The sequence below is a fragment of the Pteropus alecto genome, unplaced genomic scaffold, assembly GCF_000325575.1.
Source record: "Pteropus alecto unplaced genomic scaffold, ASM32557v1 scaffold110, whole genome shotgun sequence".
Lineage (NCBI taxonomy): Eukaryota > Metazoa > Chordata > Mammalia > Chiroptera > Pteropodidae > Pteropus > Pteropus alecto.
The window spans coordinates 4025573-4051538 of NW_006431920.1; the positions used below are offsets into that span (position 1 = coordinate 4025573).

The window sequence follows — 25966 nt, forward strand, 5'->3', positions numbered from 1 at the left end:
ATATAATAATCACAAACAATAAAACTACTTCGTTTTTTCCAGTAAATGGGAGAGATGACGGAATATGAGAATGTACAGAAGAAGTTATTTCTCCCATAATTTGGCATATCACTGATATCAATTTTTGAGTATGGCCACATCTTATCAAAAGATAAAACTAGATAACAGTATTTGGTTCAAAAGACTCATCTGATTTTAAAAGTAAGCTAAACTTGTATAATATAGGAAGTAAGTTTGAAAACTGGTCAAAAGAACAATTTCAAAACCCCTTCAGATGACAATGGCCTCACTGTGCTACGCATAGTCGCCCACAGTAAGGGTTTTTAGGGAGTCTGCGTCTGGACAGTTCTTACGACGCATTAAAAGCCCGCGGCACTGCTCGCTAGTGACACGTCACAGGTGTGCTGGGGCACGCATTCCAAGTGCACAGGTCCTGGCCCTGCTAAATGCTGGTCACTCCCTCCTCCCTCTCACAGTTAAAGTGTGCATTTGTCGTTACACTTGTTACTACTACCCTGTTTCTCAGGACAGAAAAAAATAACACAAATTTTAATTATTTGAGGTTTACGGTTATTTGGGTTATGGTTCGAATGAATTTTATTACTGTATACCACTACTACTACTATTATTATAAATGCGGGGGCGGGAGTGGGGAAAGGTCCTGTGGTTTTAATTCTATCAACTCTTGGTCACACAGTTTTCTCTTGCAAACTTGCTAACTGAAGCTAAACTATCTCAAAATCCCAGCTAAGCCCTATTCAAACTAACATTCTAAGTTGGTAGAAATAAAACTGTTGGAAAATCAAAAATTAGGCAAGGCTATACGAGAAGAAAGGTCTTAACTACAGGCCTAGGAAATTAGAAACTAAAATGATAAAAAGGATAATTATATACATATTTCATTCTAAGACCCATTTATGATACCACGTTTGCACTATCGCCCTGCCTTCTAAAATCCTCCTCTTTCCTGCACTGATATTTTACTAGTATGTTTTATCTATACTCACATCTAAAGTATCTAGTGCTAATGACTATAATATAGCCCTGGCTAATTTTGGCTTGTGGAGGGGGGAAGAAAGCCTCCTCCAGAGAACAGTAAGAACACAAAGTTCGCAGAGCATAAAAATCAGAGATGCTTCTCACGCATAAACGACAGCAAGCATTCCTTCGGGACCAAAACAGGCTCTTGGCTGTATCATTCTCTCTATTAAAACACAGCGCTTCGGGAAAACAGCAGGCCACTTACTTCTTCATTATCTATTCCCTCGATCTGTGACTCTCCCCCTCACCTTCTTACCCACTATTAAATAGTGATACACACTATTAAATATTGATAAAGAAACAACCAAGAGTTCATTATTAGTAAGTCTTACTAAATTGTGCTCATATAGCTAAAAATTAAGGGTCTGAAGTAATTAAACACTAGCTCTAAGGATATCTTCCCTGCTCTGCTTTAAAAGGTTTACTAGTCATACGTCCAACATATTTTAAGGTCTTTTTAAAAATTAGCATCTGATAGATTTAGTTATGGGAGTACAAATGCTCCCTTCTTAACCACGTGGTAAAATGATTTCTTGGGTAGGAAATAAGGGATATTTTGAGCAAAGAGCTACTGTGAGACACAATTAAGTGAATGGATTATAAATAGACTACACAAGAGCTTTAACATAGTGCATGGTATACAGAAGATACTAAATAAATACTTGCTAAATGAATAAAGATTTTAGGAAGGGAGGCTTTATAAGACTAAAAATGTCTAGAAAAGGGCTAGTAAAGGATTTAAAGGAAGGATTCTAACATTCCAAAAAAGGGTAGGAGGCCTAGTAATTATAAGGAATATAGGCTGCTGCTAGGTGCAGATGAGTTAAGATAAAGTAGAAGTAAAGGTTTTTGGAAACCAAATCCAATAAAAAGCCAAAGTATAAAGGGTATATTTCTACCTACCTGTCTATCTCCTTATTTTCTCTATCTATCTACCTACTTCCTTCCTTCCTTCCTTCCTTCCTCCCTCCCCCAGTCCTTCCTTGTGTCAGACTAATCTTACCCATAAGTAATGTGACTTGGGGAGCCTTTGTTCTAAATACAAACTATTCACTCACCATCTTTTCTTTTCATATTTTTCTTGTAGGAACTCTTTCACTTTTTGTGGATCCCTGAAGTCTGGAATTGCTGAAGATCTATCATCAAATAATCCTAGCCAAATCTGTTTACAGACCTTTGGAAAGAATTAAAAAAACAAAAGTGTTAAAAATCAACATCTTCACTTAATGAAATGTTAAGGGGAAAATTATGATTCTCTCAGAAAACTAACCTAGTTAATTGTAATAATATTGCTTTCAATGAGGATATTTATCACAATGAGAAATGAAGACGCAACCAATGAAGAAACTAAATTTATTTAAGCATGTCACGGTATGCAGTAAAATCTTAGCAACAGCATCATAAAGAACAACACCTCATAGGGAAACAAACAGTGAAATGGGATTTGAAGAGGACTCAGGAATTTCTGGTCTGGGAAGGATCATGAAATGTAAGCCATCAGCACAGCCATGTAACCTTTATGAACCTCAGTTCCCTGACTCCAGAAAACAGAGGAACTGGGCCAGTAGCAAGTTTACAGATCCCTGACAGGTTTAAAAATCAGCCAAAAAGAACGAATAAAAATTACTGCGATCATAAACAATTTGCTATTAAAGTATAACAACAGTAACAAAAATATAAGGCTGATACAACTCTAGCTTTACAGCTGCCTCCTATGCCCCTCTCCCACCATGGCTAAAACATGAGAATCTGAGATATTTAACTTTTTAGACAAATTAAAGAAATGAAATGATGAAGGACTCAAATAGAACATAAAGAACATAAAGAGAATAAAGAAAATTTGACAAAATGGTCTTTATCAAAAACTGCTGCTCTTCAAAACACTAAAAAAATGAAAAGGTAAGCTACCAACTGATAAAAAGTATTTGCAGAACAAAAAAGTTCAAAATATAAAAAGAATTCTTACAACTTAATCATAAAAAAGACAAAAAAAATTTTTTTTTTACAAGTGAGCAGAAAATTTGGGACACTGGCACCAAATAAGCAGCCCAATGTCACTAGTCAGGTGGAAAACGCAAATTAAAACAACACAGAGACCCCACTGTATAGATAACCACAGATACCACTAGAATGGCTAACAATAAGACTAATATATCACTGTTAGTGAGAATATTATTCATTTGTGAGAATGTGGAACAACTGGAATTCTCAAGAATGTAAAACGGTAATGGTATAAGCACTTTGCAAGAAAGGTGTCAGTTTCTTAAACCACACCTAGCATATGGCCCTGCCATTCCATTTCTAAGTATCTACCCAAGAAAAATAAAAGCACATGTCCATACTCAGATCTGTACACAAATGTTCACAGCAACTTTATTAATTACTCGAAATTGGAAACAACCCAAATGTCCACCATTAACAGGTAAATAGGTAAATCTGGGAATATCCAAGTAGAAGACTCATCAGCAATAAAAAGGAACTACTGATACAAGCAACTATATGAATAAACTCAGGATAATTATGCTGAATGAGAGAAGTCAGACGCCCACTCCCAAAAGTACATGCCGTATGATTTCACTCTTTCAAATTTTTAGAAAATGTAAACTTATCTTTAGTGATAGAAAGCAGATCAATGGATGCATCACAAAGGGACACAAGAAAAGTCTTGGAGATGATGAAAATGTGCGCTATCTTACTGTAGTATAGCCTCGCATATGTCAAAACTCATCAAATTAGACTCTAAACATGAACAAGTTATTTACTTATTCCTCAGTAAAGCTATAAAAATTCAGCAAGTCTGAAAGTTTCCAAAATTATATTATTTTAAAGAGTAACCAATTATAACACTGTGAAAAGAACACAGTATCTTGCTTCAAAGAGGCTGACAAAGACTTGAGAATTCAAAGAAGCATTCTTCTCAAATCTTACCCGCTCACTGTGGGTGAGGGAGGAGGAGAAAGGACAAGAAAAAGGACTCTGCCTTTTCCTCTCCCATCACGTACTCCAAGCATGTTTCCCAACACTGCCTGCGGCTCCCAGCTGACACACGTGAGGCCGAGGCTACGACGTGATCTCATTATAAACACATTTTGGAGGCAAATCCAGAAAAGTGTAGACATCCAGGAATGGTAATACAACTTACTACCAGAAATGCTACAAACCCTGTAGAGCATTGGTCCCCAACCTCTTTGGCACAAGGGACCTGTGCTCCTTTGAGAATCTAACGCCTGAGGACCTGAGGTGGAGCTGAGCTGCAAATACAGATGAGGCTTCCTTGCTGGCCATTCACCCCCTGCTGTGCAGCCTGGTTCCTAACAGGCCACAGACAGGTACTAGTCCGTGGTGGTGGGGTGGGGAGTGGGGTAGGGAACCGTGCTCCAGAGGCCCGTCTTTGCCAATTAATATCTAGCTACTTAAAAAGAACCGCATGGGACTATATCCTTAGGCAGAAACCTAACTAAAGATTCTCCCAAAATGTAATTTTAAAAGATTCTGTGGCTTTACAATTACATTCATAAAGGGAAGACTGTAAGTTTATAATTCTTCTATTTAAAAAATTCGAAACACGAAAACAAAAGACATGGTAGTCATTTGCCCACAGCCAAAGCATTATTAGCTATAATTGACAGAATCAGTTCAGAACACGAAATACCGTAGACATTTCGTCTGGCATTCTAAACGCCCTATTAACTACCATGTACAATGTTTTAAACTAAGAATAATTAACGAATCATAAATAATAAACATACAAATAAAAAGAAGAAGGAGGGTTAAAGACAGATGATAAAGGTACTGTCTTACACTCATCACGGTAATACAAAGCAAGACGGAGTCCTTGGTGCTAGACTTTATAAATATCTGACATTAGCAGCCTGTTGGATTCACTTAAAATCCTGTACTAAGTGCTAGTAGTTCTGCTCCTGCTCTCAGACAGGCCAAACTGCTAGGGAAAAATCATTAAGACTAGCTGCTTGTGCCCACTACAGGTAATGCTCTCTCACTCTCAAAGTTCCTTGATGTTCTTAGCCAGCTCTTATTTTTGACTGTTGTCCCACAATGGCTATTTTCTATGTTGCTCAAAATCCTAACTATGCCTGCCACTCTTGGCAGTTGAATTTTACTCAAGTGAAGTGACTCTCAAAATGTAATTCCCCCGTTCCCTGGACTGGCAGTTTCTGAGTTACCTAAAAACTTGTAATGCAAAATTTCAGGAGCCACCCAAGACCTATGAAATCAGAACTTCTGGAGGCAGTGCCAGCAATCTGTTTTAGCAAGCTCTCCAGGTGATTGTGAAATAGGTCAGAGTCTGAAAACCAATGCTTTAGTAAAATCTAGGCCAGCAGATGGAAACTTCCTTTCCATATATATACACACACTACATATGGCTTTCAGCATTTCTCAAATTTACTTAGCCACTAAACCTGTTATTCAGCAAGATTCATTTCACAGAGACAGTGTTCCAAGGACACATCTGGGATAATGTCACAGTCTCTACATCCATCTCCTTGTGACCCATTCACATTTCAGTCCTTGAAAAGCTGGCTTCTGCTCCCACCATTCTACTAAAATTGCTCTTTCAAGTTTGTAGATTTGCCGATACGACAGTATCGAGTTCTCCTTTCTGCTTGTTTTATTTTTTGTTTTAGTAAAATAATAAACACAGTGCTGCGGTGCTTGTGGTAATCCTGAGCCTACACCAGGGAGCCAGCCTACCCGAGTTTGAATTCCAACTCTGTTTAATAACAGAACCTGCGCTTCGCAGGAACGTTGGAAAGATTCACTGAGTTAATATACGTTTTGCACCCAGAGCGGGCATATATAACGAACTTCAAATAGTGTTGGTTATTATTACTTCGGGGCCTGGTCTTGTAAGCGGTCTGAGTGGGTTACAGAGTGACAACGTAAGAAGCAAGGACTGCGAGTGGAGGTCTCGCCAGGACACAGGAAACACTCTCCCCTCAACCCTGCGGCAGACAGAGTCAAACGGGACAACCTCCTCTGAGTCTACAGGACTTTGCGCCTCTCACATGAAACCCATTACAAACTGCCTTACAGCAGAATTACTGAGCATGTGTCTCATTTACTTCTGAATTCGCCACAATGCTTAAAACAATGGGTAATGCCATAGTAATTGTTCAATAAACAGGTTGATAATAATCAAAAACAGATCTTATGGAGGAATTAAAAATAAAATCACACATCAGCCAAGAGAAAAAATTCATGAAATTGTCAGAATATTTTTTTCCTTATTCTACTGCTAATCCACTTCAGAATTGCAATTATAATAGCCACTGACAGACTCTAAAATCTTTTAAAGTGTATTTATCAGTCAAGATTGCTATAGGAAACAGATGGCACACTCAATTTGGGTAGTTTAATAAAAAGACTGTTTACAAACCGCAGGTGGCTGTGAGGAAATCTCAAGTGAGAGGACAGGCTCCCAGGGTTAGCAACAGCAGGGCCCAGCACACCCGCCCGCGGGCAGCACAGGGGAGGGGACGGGAGGGAGAGGTCAGCAGAACCTGAACTAAGAGGGCTACTGGATGGGCACAGTGGCCTTCAATAAAATGATGCAGCTCCGCAGCAGAAATCCCACAGGGAAGAAGAAAGTACCCTAACCTCTCCCTCCTTCCTTTCTTTGATCCGCTGACAATGTCCTCCATCATCAGGGCGCAACCAGAAGCCACGAGGCAAGAAAGCCCACTTGTGTATCTAGACAAAGCAGCTGCCTGGAGCCAGAGCATGGTAAAGACTAAAATAAGAAGGGCAGGCGGAAGGCATCCCAACACAGCACCCAAATCGTTGTAACAAATATATGCTGTGCAAGCAATTTAACGAACTCAATTATGAACACCAAAAATAGGAAACGGCCATAGTGATTCTCAATTACTCATATATAAAAGGGTAAGAAAACAGTGTTGTATCAGGTTTGAGAAGGAAAATAGGTAAGGATAGTGATGATATATGATAGTTTTGTAATGCTCTGAGGGACAGCAAAATAGAGCAGAAACTTGCTGGAATTGGTATTTACTCAGGCAAACCCTTATTTTCATAAAAAGGATACAAAGAATAAACAATGTGAAACGACTCTGCTTGCAGCCTCTAAGTAGAAAGATATAAAAATATGGGAAGGACAGAAAAATGCTCTGGAATTAGAAAATCTTTTTTCATTAAGCCAATCTATATACATCCAACTAGATTTCACACTCTCTTTTTCGTCCTTTCTCTGACTGGAAAGATGGAGGATTACTGCCTCCTTCTGTATGTAACATAATTACATTTCATAATATGGCCCGCAAAATACAGGAATAATAGGAAACTTAAAGAATTACAAAATTCTAGAAACAAGTAACTAATATCCACTTCTTGGAGGCAGAAAGTAAAAATGAACAGAAATAAATATTAACAATTGGGAAATACCATTAGAAGCTCTCTAGAGAGCTACCATGAATTTATACAAAATTCTATTATCAACATATTATTTTGCTCTAAAAGGAAAATTAATTTACTGTAAATTACTTTTCCCTAAAAATCTACAATCAGAAAAATATCTCATATTTTCATGTATTTCAATACATCAAATACTGTCATGACCTAAGTTAATTATTGGATAAACAAGTACATTATTAACATTTCCTATGCTCATCCAGCTTACATTAGCGTGATTATGCTAATAGTTGTAGACCACCAACTGATAGGTGTTTCTCAGTACTGGGCCATGTAAAGAATCTATATGTATACTCACTAAATGCTTGAAGAATCAAAAACACTATCCATATGTCTTATGCAAGAGAAATGATTGGTCCTGCATTTATATACATCTTTTTAGGTATGTGTTATGTGCCCTTGAGGTGGCTCTGACGCCTGATGACCCCACAGATGAGTGATGTCCACAATGGCCCTGCTCACCTCATACAGGCTCCTTCCTATGGCTTCTTTTATGGAGTCAGTCCATCTCATATTTGGTCTTCCTCTTTTCCTGCTGCTGCCTTCTATTTTTCCCAGCATTACTGTCTTTTCCAAAGAACTTCGCCTTCTCATTTTGTGCCCTAAGCAGAAAACTTAGTTTTGTCTTTTATCGGCCTTTTCAGTGTCCAACTTTCATATCCATACAGGGTAACTGGCAATCTTTTTAGGAATGTGAAGGGGTTCAAAGTTTGGCCACCCCAAAATATGCTTGTTGAGATGTTAATTTTAAGGTGATTATTAAGAAACAAAATCTCAGGAAGAACCTTTGACCCTCCCCCTTACCTGCCTAAAGGAATTAAGAAAGAAAAACCTGCTTAAAGGAAGGGAGCATCACCGTAGCCCCATAATACAAACTCGATATGGCAGCCAGGGAGAAATCTAGCAAAGCCTATCTCTTAGTCCTCCCTCTGTCCCACCGTTTCTGGGTGACCTAGCAAGAATTTGTTCACCACATATTTGCTCTTTCTCCTCTACCTGTGAATTGCCTACTTTCCCTTAGAAATCGCAGACCCCTGCCCTCCTTTTCCTTTGTCCAGAATGGCATATAAACCTCAACTGCCTAATGAGTTTCAGGTCTCATATTCTCATAGCATCACTGCATGTACATCCATAATAAATGTTGGACATTTTCTCCTGTTAATCTGTCTCATGTTAATTCGATTATTAGCCCAGTGGGAATTTAGAAGATGGGAGAAAAATTATTTTTTGTGACCTACTACTGTATAGTTTTATAAAAATGTGCTAGCAAAAACTAGAACATATGTAACGGAGTCACTGAAAACAGGAACACACAGGCTGTACGTGCAGATTACTAAGACACCAGAGCCTTTGTGAACCAGAAACATGAATACGTGAAAGATTATCGGATCTAAGAAACAGCAAATCCAATTTATTTCATCTCATTTTTTTACCTTAAGCACAAATTACCTTATAATGACTTCCTTAGCGTAAGAACCAAATTCTTTGTCAGGGCCTATTTGGCCTATTTAGCCTCCCCGCTCCTCCCCTGCAGGAAGGAGTCAACCCCAGATGAACTCTCCAAACTCATCTTGTGTGATCATCACTCTTCCCCCACAGGCCTCCTCGGAAAGTCCTTCCTGACCCACCAATCCGGAGGGGCAACATCCCCCAAGCCAAACCTCAGAGTATCTATTTTCACACCCTTTATCTCACAATTTCTAAAGGTGAATTTCATGAGGCAGGAACCTTCTCTGATTCACCATTATTTGTACTCTCAGTGCCTGATAGAGCAGACTCTAAATAAATATCTGCTGCATGACTGAAAGCAACTTAAGAGCCTTGAAATATACATGTAGTAGAAATGATCTCTTTTCCCTCTAAAATACACTGATCTAGAATATTCAGCTTACCAACTTACTCATTCAGAAGTAATAAATTAACTGATCCAGAGTCTCATCATATATAGGCCAGAGGTCAGTAAATTACGCCTCACAGGTTAAGTCTGGCCGATGGCAGCAGCTGCAGCTGCAGTTTAAGGGGACATCGCCGCGCCCACTTGCTCATCTAAGGTCTAGGCGGCTGTGCTGGTACTTGCAACAGACACTGTATGGTCCACAAAGCCAAACATACACTAGCTGCCCCTTTACAGAAGAAGTCTTACTTACTGAAGCTGAGGGTCCTTCTGACTTTGATTAAATTTACTTTGAAACCCCAGCTCTAGAAATCATCTCTTTCTACACCCATCAGAGACCCAGCCTTCCCCTGTCCCCCAACCCCCGGATCATCAGCAACCCCGCCAAGCAGCAGAAGCCAGCAGCTCAGACCTGACTTATGGTCACACGTCCAGACCTTTAGCGGGCTAAAGATGACACCTTGACCTAAGTTATGTTTCGGTTCCTAAGTCCTAAGGTGGAACAACCCCCTGGCTACTTTCCCACGGACTGGACAGAGGGACCCCAGAAAAGACCTCAGAACTGTCCTCAAGATCTGAAGAAATAACATCAGCCTACCTTACCTCTAGCCAATCGGCTCCCAGCACAATCCCGAACCCTTAACCCACGGTGTCTTGTGATCTGTAACCTACGAGCCGTCGGAGACTTCGGGCTTTCGCGCCTTAGCTTCCTGTCCTGGACAGCACCATTCTCAGTGTTCAGCGTGTCTCTGCTACCTCTGGGTAGACCGGCTCTCTCTGTTCTATGACATGATCTGCAGCTGAGGGTTTACGATGACACCACCGCAGCATCCAAGAATACTAACGATTTCAATGGGATAATAAAGAAAAGCCTGTTTTAGAGACTGATTTTACAATGTGCATGGGGAACAGTGGAATGATGAGCATAAAATGAAAGAAGCCTTTCTTCCCCTGGAGGAAGATCTTTCCAAGAGTGAGGACTCAGGGCCAATTACTACATATAACTATTCCCTTGAGAATAAAAGAGAAAATGTACCAGATAAGTTTCAGGGAGCATTAATAGATATTTCACACTTGTTTTCTAAATAACTGGTAAGTACAAAGAAATAAAAAGATAAAAGAAACAAATATTTGGAGCACTAGAGAGAAATAAAGTGCGGTGGAAAAAGCAAGTGTCCGTGGGTTGTCAAAGAGAACGGTGGCATGACTGGGACACCAACTGTGGAGACTCAGTACAAGGCAGTATACACAACTCACGGCACACTCCAGACCTTATTTCACTTACTGTCTCCATGTCACATACAACTGAGTAAGGGTGTGAAGAACGAAAATCCAGCCACGCTAGGTCAGATAAAACAAGTGTAGGGGAAGCATACAGCAACACTTCAAGAACACAAGACAAAAAGTTTATGGGAACCTGGGTTGCAAAGAGGAAGCCATCTGGGACCGAGGTGGTGATCTGAGTGTCTGTTTCCTTAGCCCTCCCTTACTTACCTCCACCCCCAAACACAGTTTATCACTTCTGCTTCTCATACTATGTCTAATTCCTTCTCCTGCTATCTTAGTACAATTTTCTTTATTTGTTAGACTGCACATGGCCCAACTATACACTGCCTTTTCCATTCAAGTGATTTCGTCAAGTGAATCCTGCCTCCTGTGACCCTTACTTCAATTTTTTAAGAGTGTCTGATTAGCCGCTGACTCCTATGGTTAAGTGTCCATTCCTGGTCCAAGCAGCTCTGTGTTGTGTGTTTTGTGGTTTTCCCAGGGCAGGGAGCCTTCCCCCTTTCTTCCTTCAGTGAGAAACATGAGCTTGATAAGCACTCTCCACCCCTAAACACACATTCATTCATGAATGTGCATTCTAAATTATAGAATTTTTTAAATGTAAGAGTTATTTTATCGTTTTGAAGCCACAGCAGTTTCAAGAAAAGTCATCAATTGCCCCACTTTCTCAAACTAAGATGACATGTAAATTACCCTGTATGGGTAACAAAAAGATTTGTTTCCCTTATTATTTTGTCTGCTATGTCTTTAACAAGTTTCCACGTTTTAGCTAGTCACATTTATCAATTTTTACTTTTTGATTTCTTCTACTACTTTTAGTGTACAAAGTCCTTACACATTTAAATGTTAAAAACATAGCTACGTTTTCTACTAATTTTTGAGGTAATCATTTCTTTGTGTCCACTTCTAAGTTTATACATCCAGAAACACTATAATTTAGTTTTGCCTGGTTTTTTAGTTACTAAATAATTTGTTTTACAGAAAAGTTACAAGTGTAGCAGAAAGAAGCCCTGCATACTCTTGAAGTTTCTAAGGTTAACATTTGCTTTATCATTCTCTCAAGATAGATACATTTTTTTCTGAACCACTTAGACATGAATCTTTACCTATAAATATGTACCTCTTAAAAATAAAACACTTTTGTATAATAACCATAGCAAAATTATCAATATCAGAAAATCAACATTTTATATTATCTAAATAATGTCCTCTGGAACAAAAGGAAAAGGCTCTCCTGGTACAGAATCCAAAACTGTCCTGCCTGAGTCTCCTTTAATCTAGAACAGTTCCTTAATCTGTCTTTGTCTTTCATGATCTTGGCAGCTTTGAAGAGTACAGGCCAGTATTATGTCCCCTAATTTTGTACCATTTTGTACTACGTCCCTTAATTTATGTTTCCTCATGATTCAATTCATGCTATACATTTTGGGGTAAAAAAATACCATAAGTGATGTTGTACCCTTCTCAGTGCATCTTATCAGGAGGCACGTGATGTCAATTTGCCCTATTCCTGGTGATATCAACTTTGATGACTTGGTTAAAATTACCATAGTCAAGTCAATACTTTCTCACTTTAAAATTAATAAGTATCTTATAGGGCAATACTTTGAAGCTATTTTCTAAATTTTTAGGCTTTAAAATTTTAACTCTAAAATTTTTCTGAAATTCATTTTGGTATACCATGTCATTTAACATTCTAATTGACTCTCCGTTTACTGAATAACCACACTGGACCAATGAACTTCATTTACTTTTATAACAACTTCATATACATATTTAAAATACATAAAGATTAGAGTATATCTCAGGAGCTAGTCCACAGAACTGTGCCGCATCTTGCACTAGAGTATGATTATTATTAAGTTAATACTGCACATTATTGCCTACAGAGATATATTTAATATCTAAGTAGAGCTAACCCTATTTACTCTCTGTTGTATAAATTCTTCCCGGCTAGCTTTACTTTTTCATTCTTTTAAATGAATTTTAGAATCATTCTCTAAAAAGGAAAAAAATTCCCTCCAGTGTCTTAGTTCCAATTGTTCTAAACTTAACCTGTGAAGCCTCTTAAAGCAAAGCATTCTCATTCCCAAAGATAGTATGACTCTGATAATCAAGCTTACCAAGAAGGAAAAATTAACCAAAGGCTTATGTTTCTGTCTTGCTACAGAGTTAAGTTTTACTTTTTTTTTTTTTTTTTAACATTTCCCATAATACAACTAGAACAAATGAGTAGTTGAGCAAGGGAGCAAGAATGGGCAAGCTGCTCTGTCTGATCACATTTCCTGTAGAAATGAATACTAAGAAGAGCTTACTTGTCTTGATATGAAATAAGAACTGTTTGTTGGTTATCAATGTTTTAGGGGCAGCATCAATACCTCTAACACCAACACTACTCATTCATTGTTTAGGTCAATCTAAGGCTCAATGATAAGTGATAGATCTGTACTGACACTCTTTGTCTGGTTGTCCTGGTGACTAAAGGCATGCACTTGCCAGGCAGCTGACTAAGGTTGGGAATGCAACTTTCTGGCTAAGAAACAGACACACACTGGCCCAAACACAAAACAAGCCTCTGATGCAAACTTGACCTGTACCACATCCTATGCAAATCAATCATAAGGAGGAGAAGAAACAATTAACTTTCTTTGAACATTTGAAAATATATGGGTGGCTCACAGGTTAATTAAAAAAGAAAAAAGAACTATGCAGGCAAAGCTCTTCTAAGTAAAAATGAGATCTGCAGAAGAGGTGAACTTTAAGCAGGTTTCCAAAACAGATTATCCAAATGGGACAATTTGAACATCGATAAGAATAACTGCAACTGACTGAAACATATCAAATAAATAATTTCATAGTGATAGGACCAAAAAATCCTAATAGTTGGAAGATGCTATGGAACTAACTCATTATTTTGAAAACAGTTAAAATGATACATAAACTGAGGACCACAAATGGCTTTGTTTATATGCACTATTATCTACTGATATTTCTGAGTCATTTTAATGTACTTAAAGAATAACGATAAAACTACTGCATGTTGACGTAACTATCTTTTACGTATTTAAAAAAAGCTATATGAAGCTATATTTTCTAAAACAAAAAAATTACTGAAAAGAATGGCACCGTTTTACATTTTTGCACATTTCATTAACGCCTGGTTAAAGAGAAGACAGTGATTCCTCATCTTCTTCTGCCTTTTTACGTTGTGTAGCTTCTGGAAAACTCCATTGTATGCTCATGAGAATGGGAGTAAAAACAGCAAACAGCCTGAGAATTACTATTAAAATGTTCTGACCTTATGGAACTAATAATGTAAGGAGGGGGCATGAGAACTAAATGTTAAATCAAGCTATACTCAGATACTGCAATGTGCAGCCAGGCCAAAGGAAGATTTCTGCTCGGCTTACTAACCAACCATTTACTCATACCATGAAGGGAAAACAGTCTTCAAGTCAAACCTACATTTATTCCCTAGGGCCAAAATCCAGGAGGAAGCTATAGATCAAAGGCTGGAGACTGCCAAGAGGCATTCTCCCTATGTACGCGTTCCTGTCACACTGCATACCCATACCATCACAGGAAAAGAGGTAAACAAAGTCTTCACACTGGTTAAGTCATAGAAACTAAGAATGATACATAAACTGAATTCCCAGAATGGGGTCCCCCCATTGTCTTTTCTCTGTCTCTCTGTCCTTCTCTACTCTCTCACTCTTTGTCTCTGAGAAGAGACCACGCTCTGTCTATGGAGTGTTATCCCTTCGCTAATAAATCTTCCTTTTGACTCTGGTGTGTGCTTGGATTCTTTGCTGTGTTCCATCAAGAGCCTCTCTACCTCAGTGTAGGACTTGAATCTACTCGGGGGGGATTCGCCCCGTCCTGCATCAGAACCCCTGAAAAAATCTCAAACATCCCCAACAGGTTCCCAGACTATTTGGAAAAATCACTAAATTAGAATATCACCATTTTACAATCTGTAATTAAGAGTTACTATTAGAGTAGGCATAGTTACTATTAACAGCTAACATAACCACACACACCTCCCAAAATGCATCTCTTCATAAAAGAACATACCACCCAACCTATGAACCTCCCCTTCCCCAAATTAAATGTGAATCTTAAGCAGCTACTAAATTCAACTACCAATTTATAGGTAACTGAGATGGCAGAGGAATACTGGCACTATGTGGACAGAAGCATCGAGGTCCAGAAAATGGAAAACTGCTGACATGACTGGGCTTAGCGAGGGGGAAAGGGAAAAGTGAGGGGGAAGGGAGAAGAGAAGGGAGGCAGAAGGAAGGAGAGAGGGGAGAGAGGGGAGAGAGAACAGCAGCAAATAACCAGAGGGCAAGTTAAAAATTAAGCCGAGTAGGTTCAATCTCCAGGACTGTCAGAGTAGCTCATATTGAAACCCAGTTTTCCAGCAGAAAACAACTCTGGACACATTATAAAATCTATCAGAAGACTCATGAACCACCACAAGCAAACAGAAACTAGAGAGGAATTTTAAGAAAGAAATGATACTACCTATTCGCTGTTTTTTAAGGATCATCACTTGAAATCAGGCCTAAGCCAGTGCCATGCAGGGCTGCTAAAACTCAGTTGAACCCCATAAAGCTGAAAGACAGAGTTCACCACAACCACCACAACTGGAAAGCGAGGGGTAAATCCAAGGAGGGAAGAGATCAGAGAGTAGGAGCTATGAAACCTACAGACTTTGCCCAGACCGGGGAGCATATACAGGGCGGACTCCAAGCAGTTCAATTAAAGACTAAAGGGACTGAGTAGGGATTTTAGTTGACATCCACCAGAAGAAGCAGTTTGCTAAAGTAAACTAAATGATGAATAAAACAAACAAATAAACAAAACCAATACTTTTTGGAGGAACAAAAGAAAATCCAGAGGCTACACAAATACACCATTGCCAATGTTCTGAATATAATCAAAATCACTAGACATTCACAGACACAGGAAAGTATGACCCATAATCAAAAACAAAGGCAATCAGCAGAGACAGATCTGTGATGATGAAGACTTCGCAATTAGCAGACATGATTTAAAGCAGCTAGAACACCTACACTGAAGAGCATCGAACAAAACATGCTTACCATCAATAAAACTGTATAACATCTTAGCAAAGAAACAGAAACCACAGAAAAGAACCAAATGCAAATTCTAGAACTAAAAACATATCAAATTAACTCCAAAGTAAAAACTGGAGTTTGGAAGAGTCAGGTGGGAATAAATAGAAAATCGTCAATCTGAAACCTGGAGAGTGGAGATGAAAAAGGTAGTAAATTTGAAAATCGAAATCTGAAGAATAGAAAGATTGAGGAAAAAAAATAACAGAGCCTCGGGGAACGGTGAGACAATAACGAAATGACTAGATGCACACCGCTGAAGCCTCGAGTGGTGAGCTGAGCGAGCATGAAGCAGAAAAAAGTGAAGGAAAAATGGTCAAAATTTTTCTAACTTAAGACAAATTTATAGATCAAGAGGCTCAGTAAACCCCAATGATGGACAGACAGATACACACACACAGACACACACACACACAGACACACACACACAGACACACACACACCCCCATACATGGGTACATTAAAGACACACTCTGAAAATCAAAGCTAAAATGCTTCAACATGGCCTATCACTACATAAGAACAATATAAATATCAGATAATACTCTACATTCAGCACTAAACAAAAAAAAGATACCAAAATTTGTACAAAGAAGTTAAAACAGAGCTTCAAGAAATTTGCTTTAAATTTCTATTAGAAAAGCTCTTAAATCAATGACCTTAAGTTCTACCTTAACAAAGAAAAAGAAAGTAACCTAGGGTAAACGGAAGAAATAATAAAGATCAAAATTATTGTAGACCCTATAAATATTACAAAATAGGGACTACTTGAAATCAATTTATATCAATAAATATGACACTTTAGATAACTTGGGCAAATTCCCTGAAAAATATAATTCATCAAAACTGATACGAGAAACAGATAATTTGAATAACCAACCTGGTCACTTTCAGTCTCTGTCTCAGTGACACTCAGATCCCAATGCTCCTTTCTGTCCTCCCTGAAGGGCCAATCATTTCAATCTGAGCGGCTGGCCAAAAGTCACTGAGTCATCAACTCCCAAACAAGGTTCTGCCATTTGGTACCAGAAGCTGCCAGAGGGGACAGGGATGACAAGGGCAGAGTAGGAAAACCGAACTTGGCCTGGATGTCAAACAATAGTAGATCACTCACATGGGCCCTATAAAAACAAGCAACAGGCCAAATTTGGCTGGGTGGCCATGTTTGCCAACTTGTGACCTAAAATATGTAAAGCAATTTTTTAAAAAATGAAATTGGAAGACCTGCACTACCTGACTTCAAGACTGACTTCAACACAGTGTGACACTGGCCTAAGTACCAAGGAATAAATAAATGAATAGAGAGTGCAGAAACATATCCATACTTATAAGGTCATTTCATTTTTGACAAAGGCATTGAGGAAAGTGTTTTTAACGAATGGAGCTGGAAAACTATATAGATTCATGGAAAAATATGAACCTTGACCTCCATCACATCATATGCTAAAATTAATCTGAGCTGGGGCATAGATGTAAACATAAAAGCTAAAGTTTTCAAATCTTCTAAAATAAAATGAGACTATTTTCATGATTTGAGAGCAGGCAGAGATTTCGTAAGACAGAGTGGAGAAAGCAATACAAAAGTAAGAATTGACACATTTCACCAAAAAGACAAACTTCTGCTTATCAAAAGACACGAACAAGAAAATTAATGAGAAAGCCACAGACCAGAAGAAAATACTCACTAAACATGTATCTCACAAAGAATGAATAAATTCTGATATTCATGTAATAGAATAGCACTCAGTAATAAAAAAAAAAAGCTACATGCATCCACATGCCTAACTCTCAAAAGACGTTTCATACCAAAAAAGCATATTCTTTAATATTTTACTTAGATGAATATGAATAAAAATCAAAACAGTAGCTGCCCTTGGAAGGGAGAGCGATTAAAGAGAAAGGGATGTCAAGAAGCTTTTTGGAATGATGGTCATGTTCTTTATCTTTATAGGGCTTTGGAGTATATCTTTACAGGGCTTTGCATTTACCAAAACTCTTCCAACGGTACACTTCAGATTTTTATATTTCACTATTATGTAAATTGTACCTTAAAAAAATTAACAAATAATGAATTCTAATTAATGATATACTAAAGATCTTAGGGGTGATGTGAACTACTGTTTGCAACTTACTTTGAAATTCAAGAAAAATATAAGGTGGATGACAAATGGATAGATATGTAAGTATATGTACCTAAAGCAAATATAGCAGCACAATGTTTACTCTCCCTGAACAATTTTTTAACTTTTATGTATATTTAAATATTTCATAACAAAATGTTGTGGCGGGAAAGACAGGCAGATCTGGCTGCTGTGCTGTAGCTTTGAGCAGCCTCTGATGGAAACCAGAATCTTGTACTGTCATCATGAGAGAGGGGCTCTGAGAGACAATCCAGCAGGTAGCCCAACCAGGCCCCTTGCAAGCAGAGCAGCTGCTGCACCACAGCTCTCACGCTACCAGGAGACCCCACTCACCTGCACCACACTGCAATCGGTGGCAAAAAAAAACAAGTTCTGGTACCAGAAGGTGAGGGCTCGCAGCCACTCCATCCTAGGAAAGATCTCAGCATTACAGGCCAGTATGAGGTCATCCTAGGGGAACCAGCCGTATCCAGGGTCCAGTAGAAGACTGACAAAACGTATCTAAATCTTCAAGAAGTTCCTACCAGACATAGCCTCTGGCTACTCTCTATACATAGCTGATCTTGCCTGTGCACAATGGCTTAAATTTCATTGAACAGAATAAAGAAACCTTCAGTAACGTCAGCAATTCCTCAAAAATCTATGGGCCCAGAACTTGTTTCAAGTTTTCTTCTTACCAGCTGATAATGCACCCTACAACCAGATGGCATCCTTTCTTGAAGAGATGCCAGTTTTTATCCTAACAGCCAAACAGGATTCCTGCTCTGTAGAAAGAACCCAACGTCAACTTCAAGAGCCAGAGTAGCAGCTGATGCTAAAGCAATAAAAAAGACACAAGTGAAGGACTACAATTCAGATGTATACTATGGGCATTTGTGTCGAGAGTTTGCTGCAAGGCCTAGAAGTCATCTAAGTACCTGTTTCCCAGGGACTTAAGATGGCAAGGTCCCCAGGTTAAAGGGTACCCAGACCCAGAGTAGTCACTTGGTCTGAGACCGCCCCCATCTCCCAGTCCAGAACCAAATGTGTCTCTATCCCACAAAGCAAGTGATACAGACGCCAAGAAGCCGCTTTGTCCCAGCCAGGCCTTTGCAGGTTGGACCATGACCCACTTAGTCTGCAATCCTTTATCAGAAGTACAGTTTTAAAACCCATATTTCCACTCGTAACATGTAGGCCTGCCTTGAATCTTGAGTCAAAAAGACTCTTAAGGGAAAGGAAAAAAAGGAAATTTATACAACTAAAGGAAATTTGAACACTGGCTACATAACTAGATTACTGTTAACTTTTATGGACACAAAAATGGTATTGTGGTTATGTTTTTTAAAATCCTTGTTTTTTAGGGATAACATTAGTTGATGAATTTACAGATGAAATTGTATGACTTAGATGTGCTTCAAAATAATAAAAAAGGGACAGGACTATAAGCTGATGGGAGTTTGTTACATTATTCTGTCTACTTGTATAGATATATAACCTTCTCCATAATAAAATGTTTTAAAAAGAACAAACAAGTCTAACAATTCATATTTTTAATTAGGTGCAGATAAGATTTTTTTAAAAAAGATAACGCACTTAATGAAAAGAAAGAAACAAGAAAAGCTGAGAGGTGAGAGGGAGCTGGAATGTCTGAGAAGAATGACAAGCTGGAGAAAAACAAATATGTGACCTGGGAGAGCAATCCAACAATGTAACCGTAAATCCTGGGGTACCACATACGTATCTTAACTCTGCCACTCAATGATGACACTGAATATGTAAAAGAACTGCCAGTTTTTATTATTATTTAAGCTATAAATTCAAAGTTTAAATTCTCCAACAGTTTAAATACAAAACCTATATAGTAATGTAAATGACACTATTGTGTTCTATGACAACTAAAAACTCCCAATGAAAACCACTCTGAGCAAAGAGTGAAGGAAATATTGATAATCCTTCTCCTATTACATCCATTACCTTAGATTCTAATTCAATAAAAATCTGAATATCTATATCATTCAACAAGAAATATTCTGGGAATTTTCACAGTTCTGAGATCAAAGTATTCTAACCTTTCTATATAAAGATATCATTGTTACTATTTTACAACTGTAGAAATTGAGACTCAAAGGCATCTTGTCCAACATTCTTAACCCACAAGGTCCAAATCTAATCCTTTATGCACAAGACCACTATGCTTCAAGGAATATTTAACAAGCCCTGCCCAATTTTATCAATTCCTCTACAGAGAAGCAGTCTAAGTTAGATTGCTCAGTTTTAAATCAAACTTAAAAGAAACGACAGTTCCATGCACTGATTCAGGATTCATTCAAAAGCTCACTGTCTTTGTTCTGATAATGTCCCATAGGCTCTTTCTGATACTGGCATTCCATTTTTCAAAGTCCACTATTATATACCGAGAATAACCAACACTTATTATAGGACAGGAAGATTTAGGAAATAACAACTAGTGTCCTATTTAATCTCATAATAAGTTATGAGTATAATATATCATAAAATGATATCTGGATTTTAAACTGTCACGTGAATTCTGAATTATAATTTTTTGAGAAACAAAAATATTTTCAGTTGTGGCAGTGCTTGTTTCTGATTAAAAAATAGCTCCAATCTTTCTCAAAGATGAGATTTTCACTGCCTAAAAGGCCTAAATCATAAAATAGGGTCTATTTAAATAGTAAGTATAACTGCTTGAAGAATACTGTCTCTATACTCCCAAGGATTTGCAACTCCAAACTGAAGCCCTTTCTCACTCTTATACTGAAATGGAATTGAAAAAAAAAAATTTTCCCCCACTAGACTGTGAGCTTTATGTAAGGGTACAAATCATGTCTGGTTTTGCTGAACACTGTACCCCAAGCACCCGAGGACAGTCCCTAGTACACAGTAGGCGATTAATAAATTTCTGATTCAAGAATAAAGAATCAATCGATCATGACTGTAAACAGGGAGAAAGGGCATCGTTCCTTACAGGTCTACTGTTCTAAGGTTTTTAAAAATAAACAACAGATGCTGTTTGAGGGTTATTTTTATAATCTAGCATAAAGATCAAATACTGTCAATCAATGCATAATTTTATTTCTACATGTAGACTTTATGCCTGTGGAGTATCAATAGTAACTAACCTCTTTACTCTCAATCCTAAAACATAATCAGGAAGGTTAATTTGCTACTAGAAAGGAAAAACTGTTTCAAAATAAAATTACTTCTAATTTTCTTTTTACTGAATTATCGATAACACTGTTTGCCAGCACTCATTCCATTAACTTTGATAATCAGAAATTAATCTAATAGTGAAATTCCTTTAACTTTAGGGCCATGATTTACCCGCAATATCACAAAAGAGAACATATGGAGGAAACTACACACACACACGCACATTTTTAAAGTAGCTTCTGATATTCTGATACAAAAGAAAGGCTTACAATATATGGAAATTTTTTGTGAAATATTTTACTTTTGGGAAAAAATGTCAAAACCATTTCAGCAAATAATAAATGCTTGCATTGCTGCAAAATATTTTACTAACATCTGGCATACTATGTTCTATAACCTAATAATGTACATATCTGCTCCACTGAACACACTGTAGGAGTCTGAGAACACTAAATAGTCAAGTTATTTGTAAACTCCTTATGCAGAAACTATTAATATACTGTTATAAACACTGTGTCCTTGATACATATTCATGAATAGTAATAACAGTGTTTGCTTACCACAGCTACCGATGATGACTCAAGTACCGTAAGTTGTGTTGCCATCAGTTTTGTGATTTTCCTAACAGTGAACAACTCTTAAGGTTCTAAATGAAAAGTGAAATCTTCCCTAGATACACATGTGCTGAGCCATCGCACTGATGGCCCCAACTGTCTCCCTGTGCCCATGCCCTTTGCCCTATAACTTGGTAGTCCCCTCCCACCAATTCTGGACTTAACAGCATGACTCTCTTTGGCAATAAGTTCTTTACAACTACAAAGCAAGCATGTACAACAGATTTAAGTTATATGCAGATGACTGTCAACAAGCTTTTCCCATAAAAAATGAAAAGCACATGGAATGTGGGTTAATTCTGTTCAACACATTGTGAGTCATCCAGCAACCACGGAACTTATCTGCTTAAGCCAGTAACACCCTTGATCGTGACAACCAAACGTGCCCCTCAGAACACTAAAACTCCCCCACGGGGTAGAAGATCCAAGATTGCTCCCAGAGTCAATATACTTTCTGATCTTTGAACTTCAGAAACACTCCTCTTCAGGCACAAACCGATTCACGCACAAAATGCACAGACTGACAAGTGCCTTTTTAATCCAAAATGTGTGACTGTGTATGGTTCTTTCCAAACAACTGAAAGATGACACACAGTTGAAATATGGCAACATATTTTGAAATAAAAAATTAAAATCTATACTTTTCTCTACGCATGCTATATTTAAGATTTAACTGTTTAAATGAGATAAACTGATAATAGAGCACATGTACTTGAAGTCAAAGTATTTTTATGAAGTTGTACCATCCCACACTTCATATATCAATCCGCACTTTCCACACACATCTCTTGAGCTTTTAAGAACCCAGATTCTGCTAATACTGCAAAGAATCAAATATACCTAACCTGGTATTTGGGCCCTAAGATGTCCTTAGGGACACAAGAAGGAATGTCTGTCTTAAGTACTTAAAAGGCTGGCATGTTTTCTAGCAATAAGAGCCACTGCCAATTTCCCTTTTTCCATGCACACTGCGTTTGCTCTGCCGTCAGTATCTTTTCCTGCCGGCTTAAGAGCTAGTTACCCTCAAACACCAGCAAACATTTTATCCCCTTTGTGACATCTTCCCAAGCCTCTCCTTTTCACCAACAGATGGAGTCTGTCTCCCATATTACATCTGAAACTTCTTATTCTTATCATTAATTACCTAACGCCATGAAATAAATATGTGTTTACACACCTGTCCTCTTCAACTATACTGGGAGCCCTACACCAGCTAAGCCTACGTAACATCTGTAACTGCACCCACAGGACCGAGCAGTGACTGTCATGACGAATGTTTGAAGTGGCCTATCAATCTGCATGGCTCTTGAGAATTTAAGATTCGTGAAACCATTCCAGTCATCCCTAATGTTTATTTTGTTTCTACTCTTTGATATAATGGGTTGCCTAAAATCAAATATTTCCTTTAATGTATTCTAAATTTATTCTGATGTTACAGTTTAAAAACTGTTCCTTCAGAAATCCTGCCACCGGCGACACATGGATAACCTTGAGGACATTTTGCTAATGTGAAATAAGCCAGTCACAGAAGGACAAATACTGTATGATTCCACTTACATGAGGTACCTAAAATAGTCAAAATCACAGAAGCAGAAAGTAGAACAGCGGCTGCCAGGGGCTTGGCGGGGGAACTGGGGAGCTGCTGTTCAACAGGTACACAGTTCGGTTACGCAAGATGAGTAAGTGATGGAGATCTGCTGTACAGCACTGTGCCAACAGTTCATAATACTGTACTGTACACTTAAAATCTTTTTCAGACAGTAGATTTCATGTTAAGTGTTATTACCACATTAAAAAAAAAAAAGTTAGTATTTTGGGACAAGTCTCCATCTAACCTTACCTACTGACAAGTTTGGACGTTTTTACTTACTTCTCCAAAAGACTGTTACCTTTCCAGTTATCAACTGTCATCAGACTCTTTTTTTTTTTTTGTCTAATAGACTTTTAATCTAAGATCAGAACAGATTCTTTTATTTCTCACACCATTCTAATGTCCAAAATTTTGCATGCTAGGCCAACACTCTAAGAAAGAAATTTAAAGTTACTAGGCTAATCCCAAACTATACAAATAGTTTAAACTTTATTTTAATCCATAATTATATTATTCTATATTTAACTGTCATTACAAACCTCTGTTCTTTCATCTAGTTTTAGGTTTCCTGTAATGTACCATATCATTCTGGAACTTGATCACATAAAATAATTTTTTATCAGTAAAATTTGGAGACTTCAAAGTGTGCTCACTTCTATAAGTCATGTATTTAAAAATATTTCATTATCTTGAATTTATACTTCTTCACTATTTTAGAACCAAAAACACACACGCATCACAAGTAGGCAGTCAAGTTTAAGATACTACTATCCAAGTGTTGAGAAGAGAGAGGCAGAGTGAAAAATGCTCACATACAACTTCTGAAGGTGAAAAGGAGACTGAAACTAGTATTAACTTACATTCTGCCTCCTGTATCAAAAATACACAACCAGAATATTACAAGTAAACTACTGTTTCCTTTCTAGGAAGTGTTAAGACTTGCCTGTGAAGTAATAATGGCTATTATTAATCAACTGGGTGACTGGCTCATCCTTACCCCAAGATTACAAAATATTCCCACTTTCTTTGATAATTTTATAGTTTTTTAAAAGAATATTAGATCACCACTTTTACTAATGCAGAACATGGAACTAAAAACAAGAAAGCAAACAGACAGAATGGAATTACTAAAGCCCACGAAAGCGAGTGGAAGGACAACGCTCCTCTCCAAACCTTTACACCACTGGCTTCCCCATGACACTAGGCTGCCCCTCAAGAACCAACCTCCCCGCTGAGCACCTGCTCAATGGTACACATCGTGTATGCATCCCAAGTTAAAAGCACAGTAAAAGGGACCTCAGGTGTAAGCTGATCACACAGCATCCTCACAAGTTCACAAGAGTACCTCAAAGTTCATTCTTTTTCTCTGTTTTTCACCTTTTAAACCAAAGACGAACAGTTACTCCAATAGAAAATACCCTTCAAAAATGCCTTTTACAGTCAACCCTGATGAGTTTTAAATCCGTATGTTTTACCTCAAGTTTAAGGCAAAGTATTTAGAGATTAGGCATTAATTCTAAATACATTATTCATTCTAAAATAGCTAAATTATAAAACACAAAAATAACTTTTTTTAGGCAGTGAAATTCACCATTCTAAACAACTTATTAAATCTTATTAAAATGACTGCCAACAAAAAAAGTTGAAATTGTAAAAACACTTACTTCATTTCCATGTTTTTGCAGGAATTCAATTTCCTGTTGTGTGAATGTTGTCATGGAGATAGATTTCACCCTGTGTGGGGGATTCAACCCTCGCCTAAAAGAGAAAATATTTTACAAAGTTACTATTATATACTCTATTTATAAAGTTACATATTAATGCAAAACATTTATAGTTAGCACATTTAAACTTGGAACATTGTTTTTACTTAAACTAAAAATATTTTAAAATTATTTTACTTTATTAATTCCCACAACAGATATGTCAAGGTAAGTTTGACTAGACCCACACTAAATAATATATTTAAAAATAAATTCGAGTACCTAGTTAGGACCACATTATACTTGTAACACATGAATTCCTAGGAAATACAAATATTGCTTTAGTGTGTTTTTGATGGAGAAAGAAGAGACTATATGTGAAAAGCTCTATGGGTAAAGAATTCAAAAAGTAATTATTTAAACGTTTTCATACTTCCTAAGAAAATGATGATGTGTTAAGTTTGGAGCTACGCAAATATTCTAGTCAAATAGCTACTACGTTTAAGTTTGAGGCTATTATAGAAAATCAAAACTAACCCAAGGAAATTTGAAGTTATCAATTGATAAAAATAAAGTCCCATGTTTCCATCAATTCAAGTATCGACTGATAATAAGGAACATTTTTAATCACCTCAGGAGGTAGTAAATGTTCAAATGGAAACAGCAGGACCATGGAGAAGGGATTTGTGAACTAGCTGGATACATGAAAATGACTTTTACGGTCCTTTACAACCTTGAAGTCTTTTCTTAACAGGACTTTTTCCTAAGTTTTGTGATGATGTCTTATCACGCACATGAAAAAGTGAATAGAAATGCACTCAGAAAGAGTAAGAACTATTCACATTTTGTCCAAATACCACAAAGTGGTTATACAAGAATAAGAGTTAAATAATCGATGCAAAGTAACAGAGAAATCCATGCAAAGTTTCATAAAATTACTTTGGAGTCATGTCT

At 37.6% G+C, this 25966-nt stretch overlaps 1 protein-coding gene across 4 annotated transcripts in view; it reads right to left on the reverse strand.

The window, feature by feature from the left end:
* Positions 1–25966, reverse strand: part of AGFG1 (ArfGAP with FG repeats 1) — a 66164-nt gene that overhangs the window by 25973 nt on the left and 14225 nt on the right. For all 4 annotated transcript variants that reach the window (XM_015585414.2, XM_015585413.2, XM_006906653.3 and 1 more), the window contains exons 2-3: positions 24974–25067; positions 2100–2215 (exon numbers count right to left, since the gene is read on the reverse strand). In XM_015585414.2, coding sequence (XP_015440900.1) covers positions 2100–2215; positions 24974–25067 — 210 coding nt within the window. The remainder of the gene's footprint in view (positions 1–2099; positions 2216–24973; positions 25068–25966) is intronic.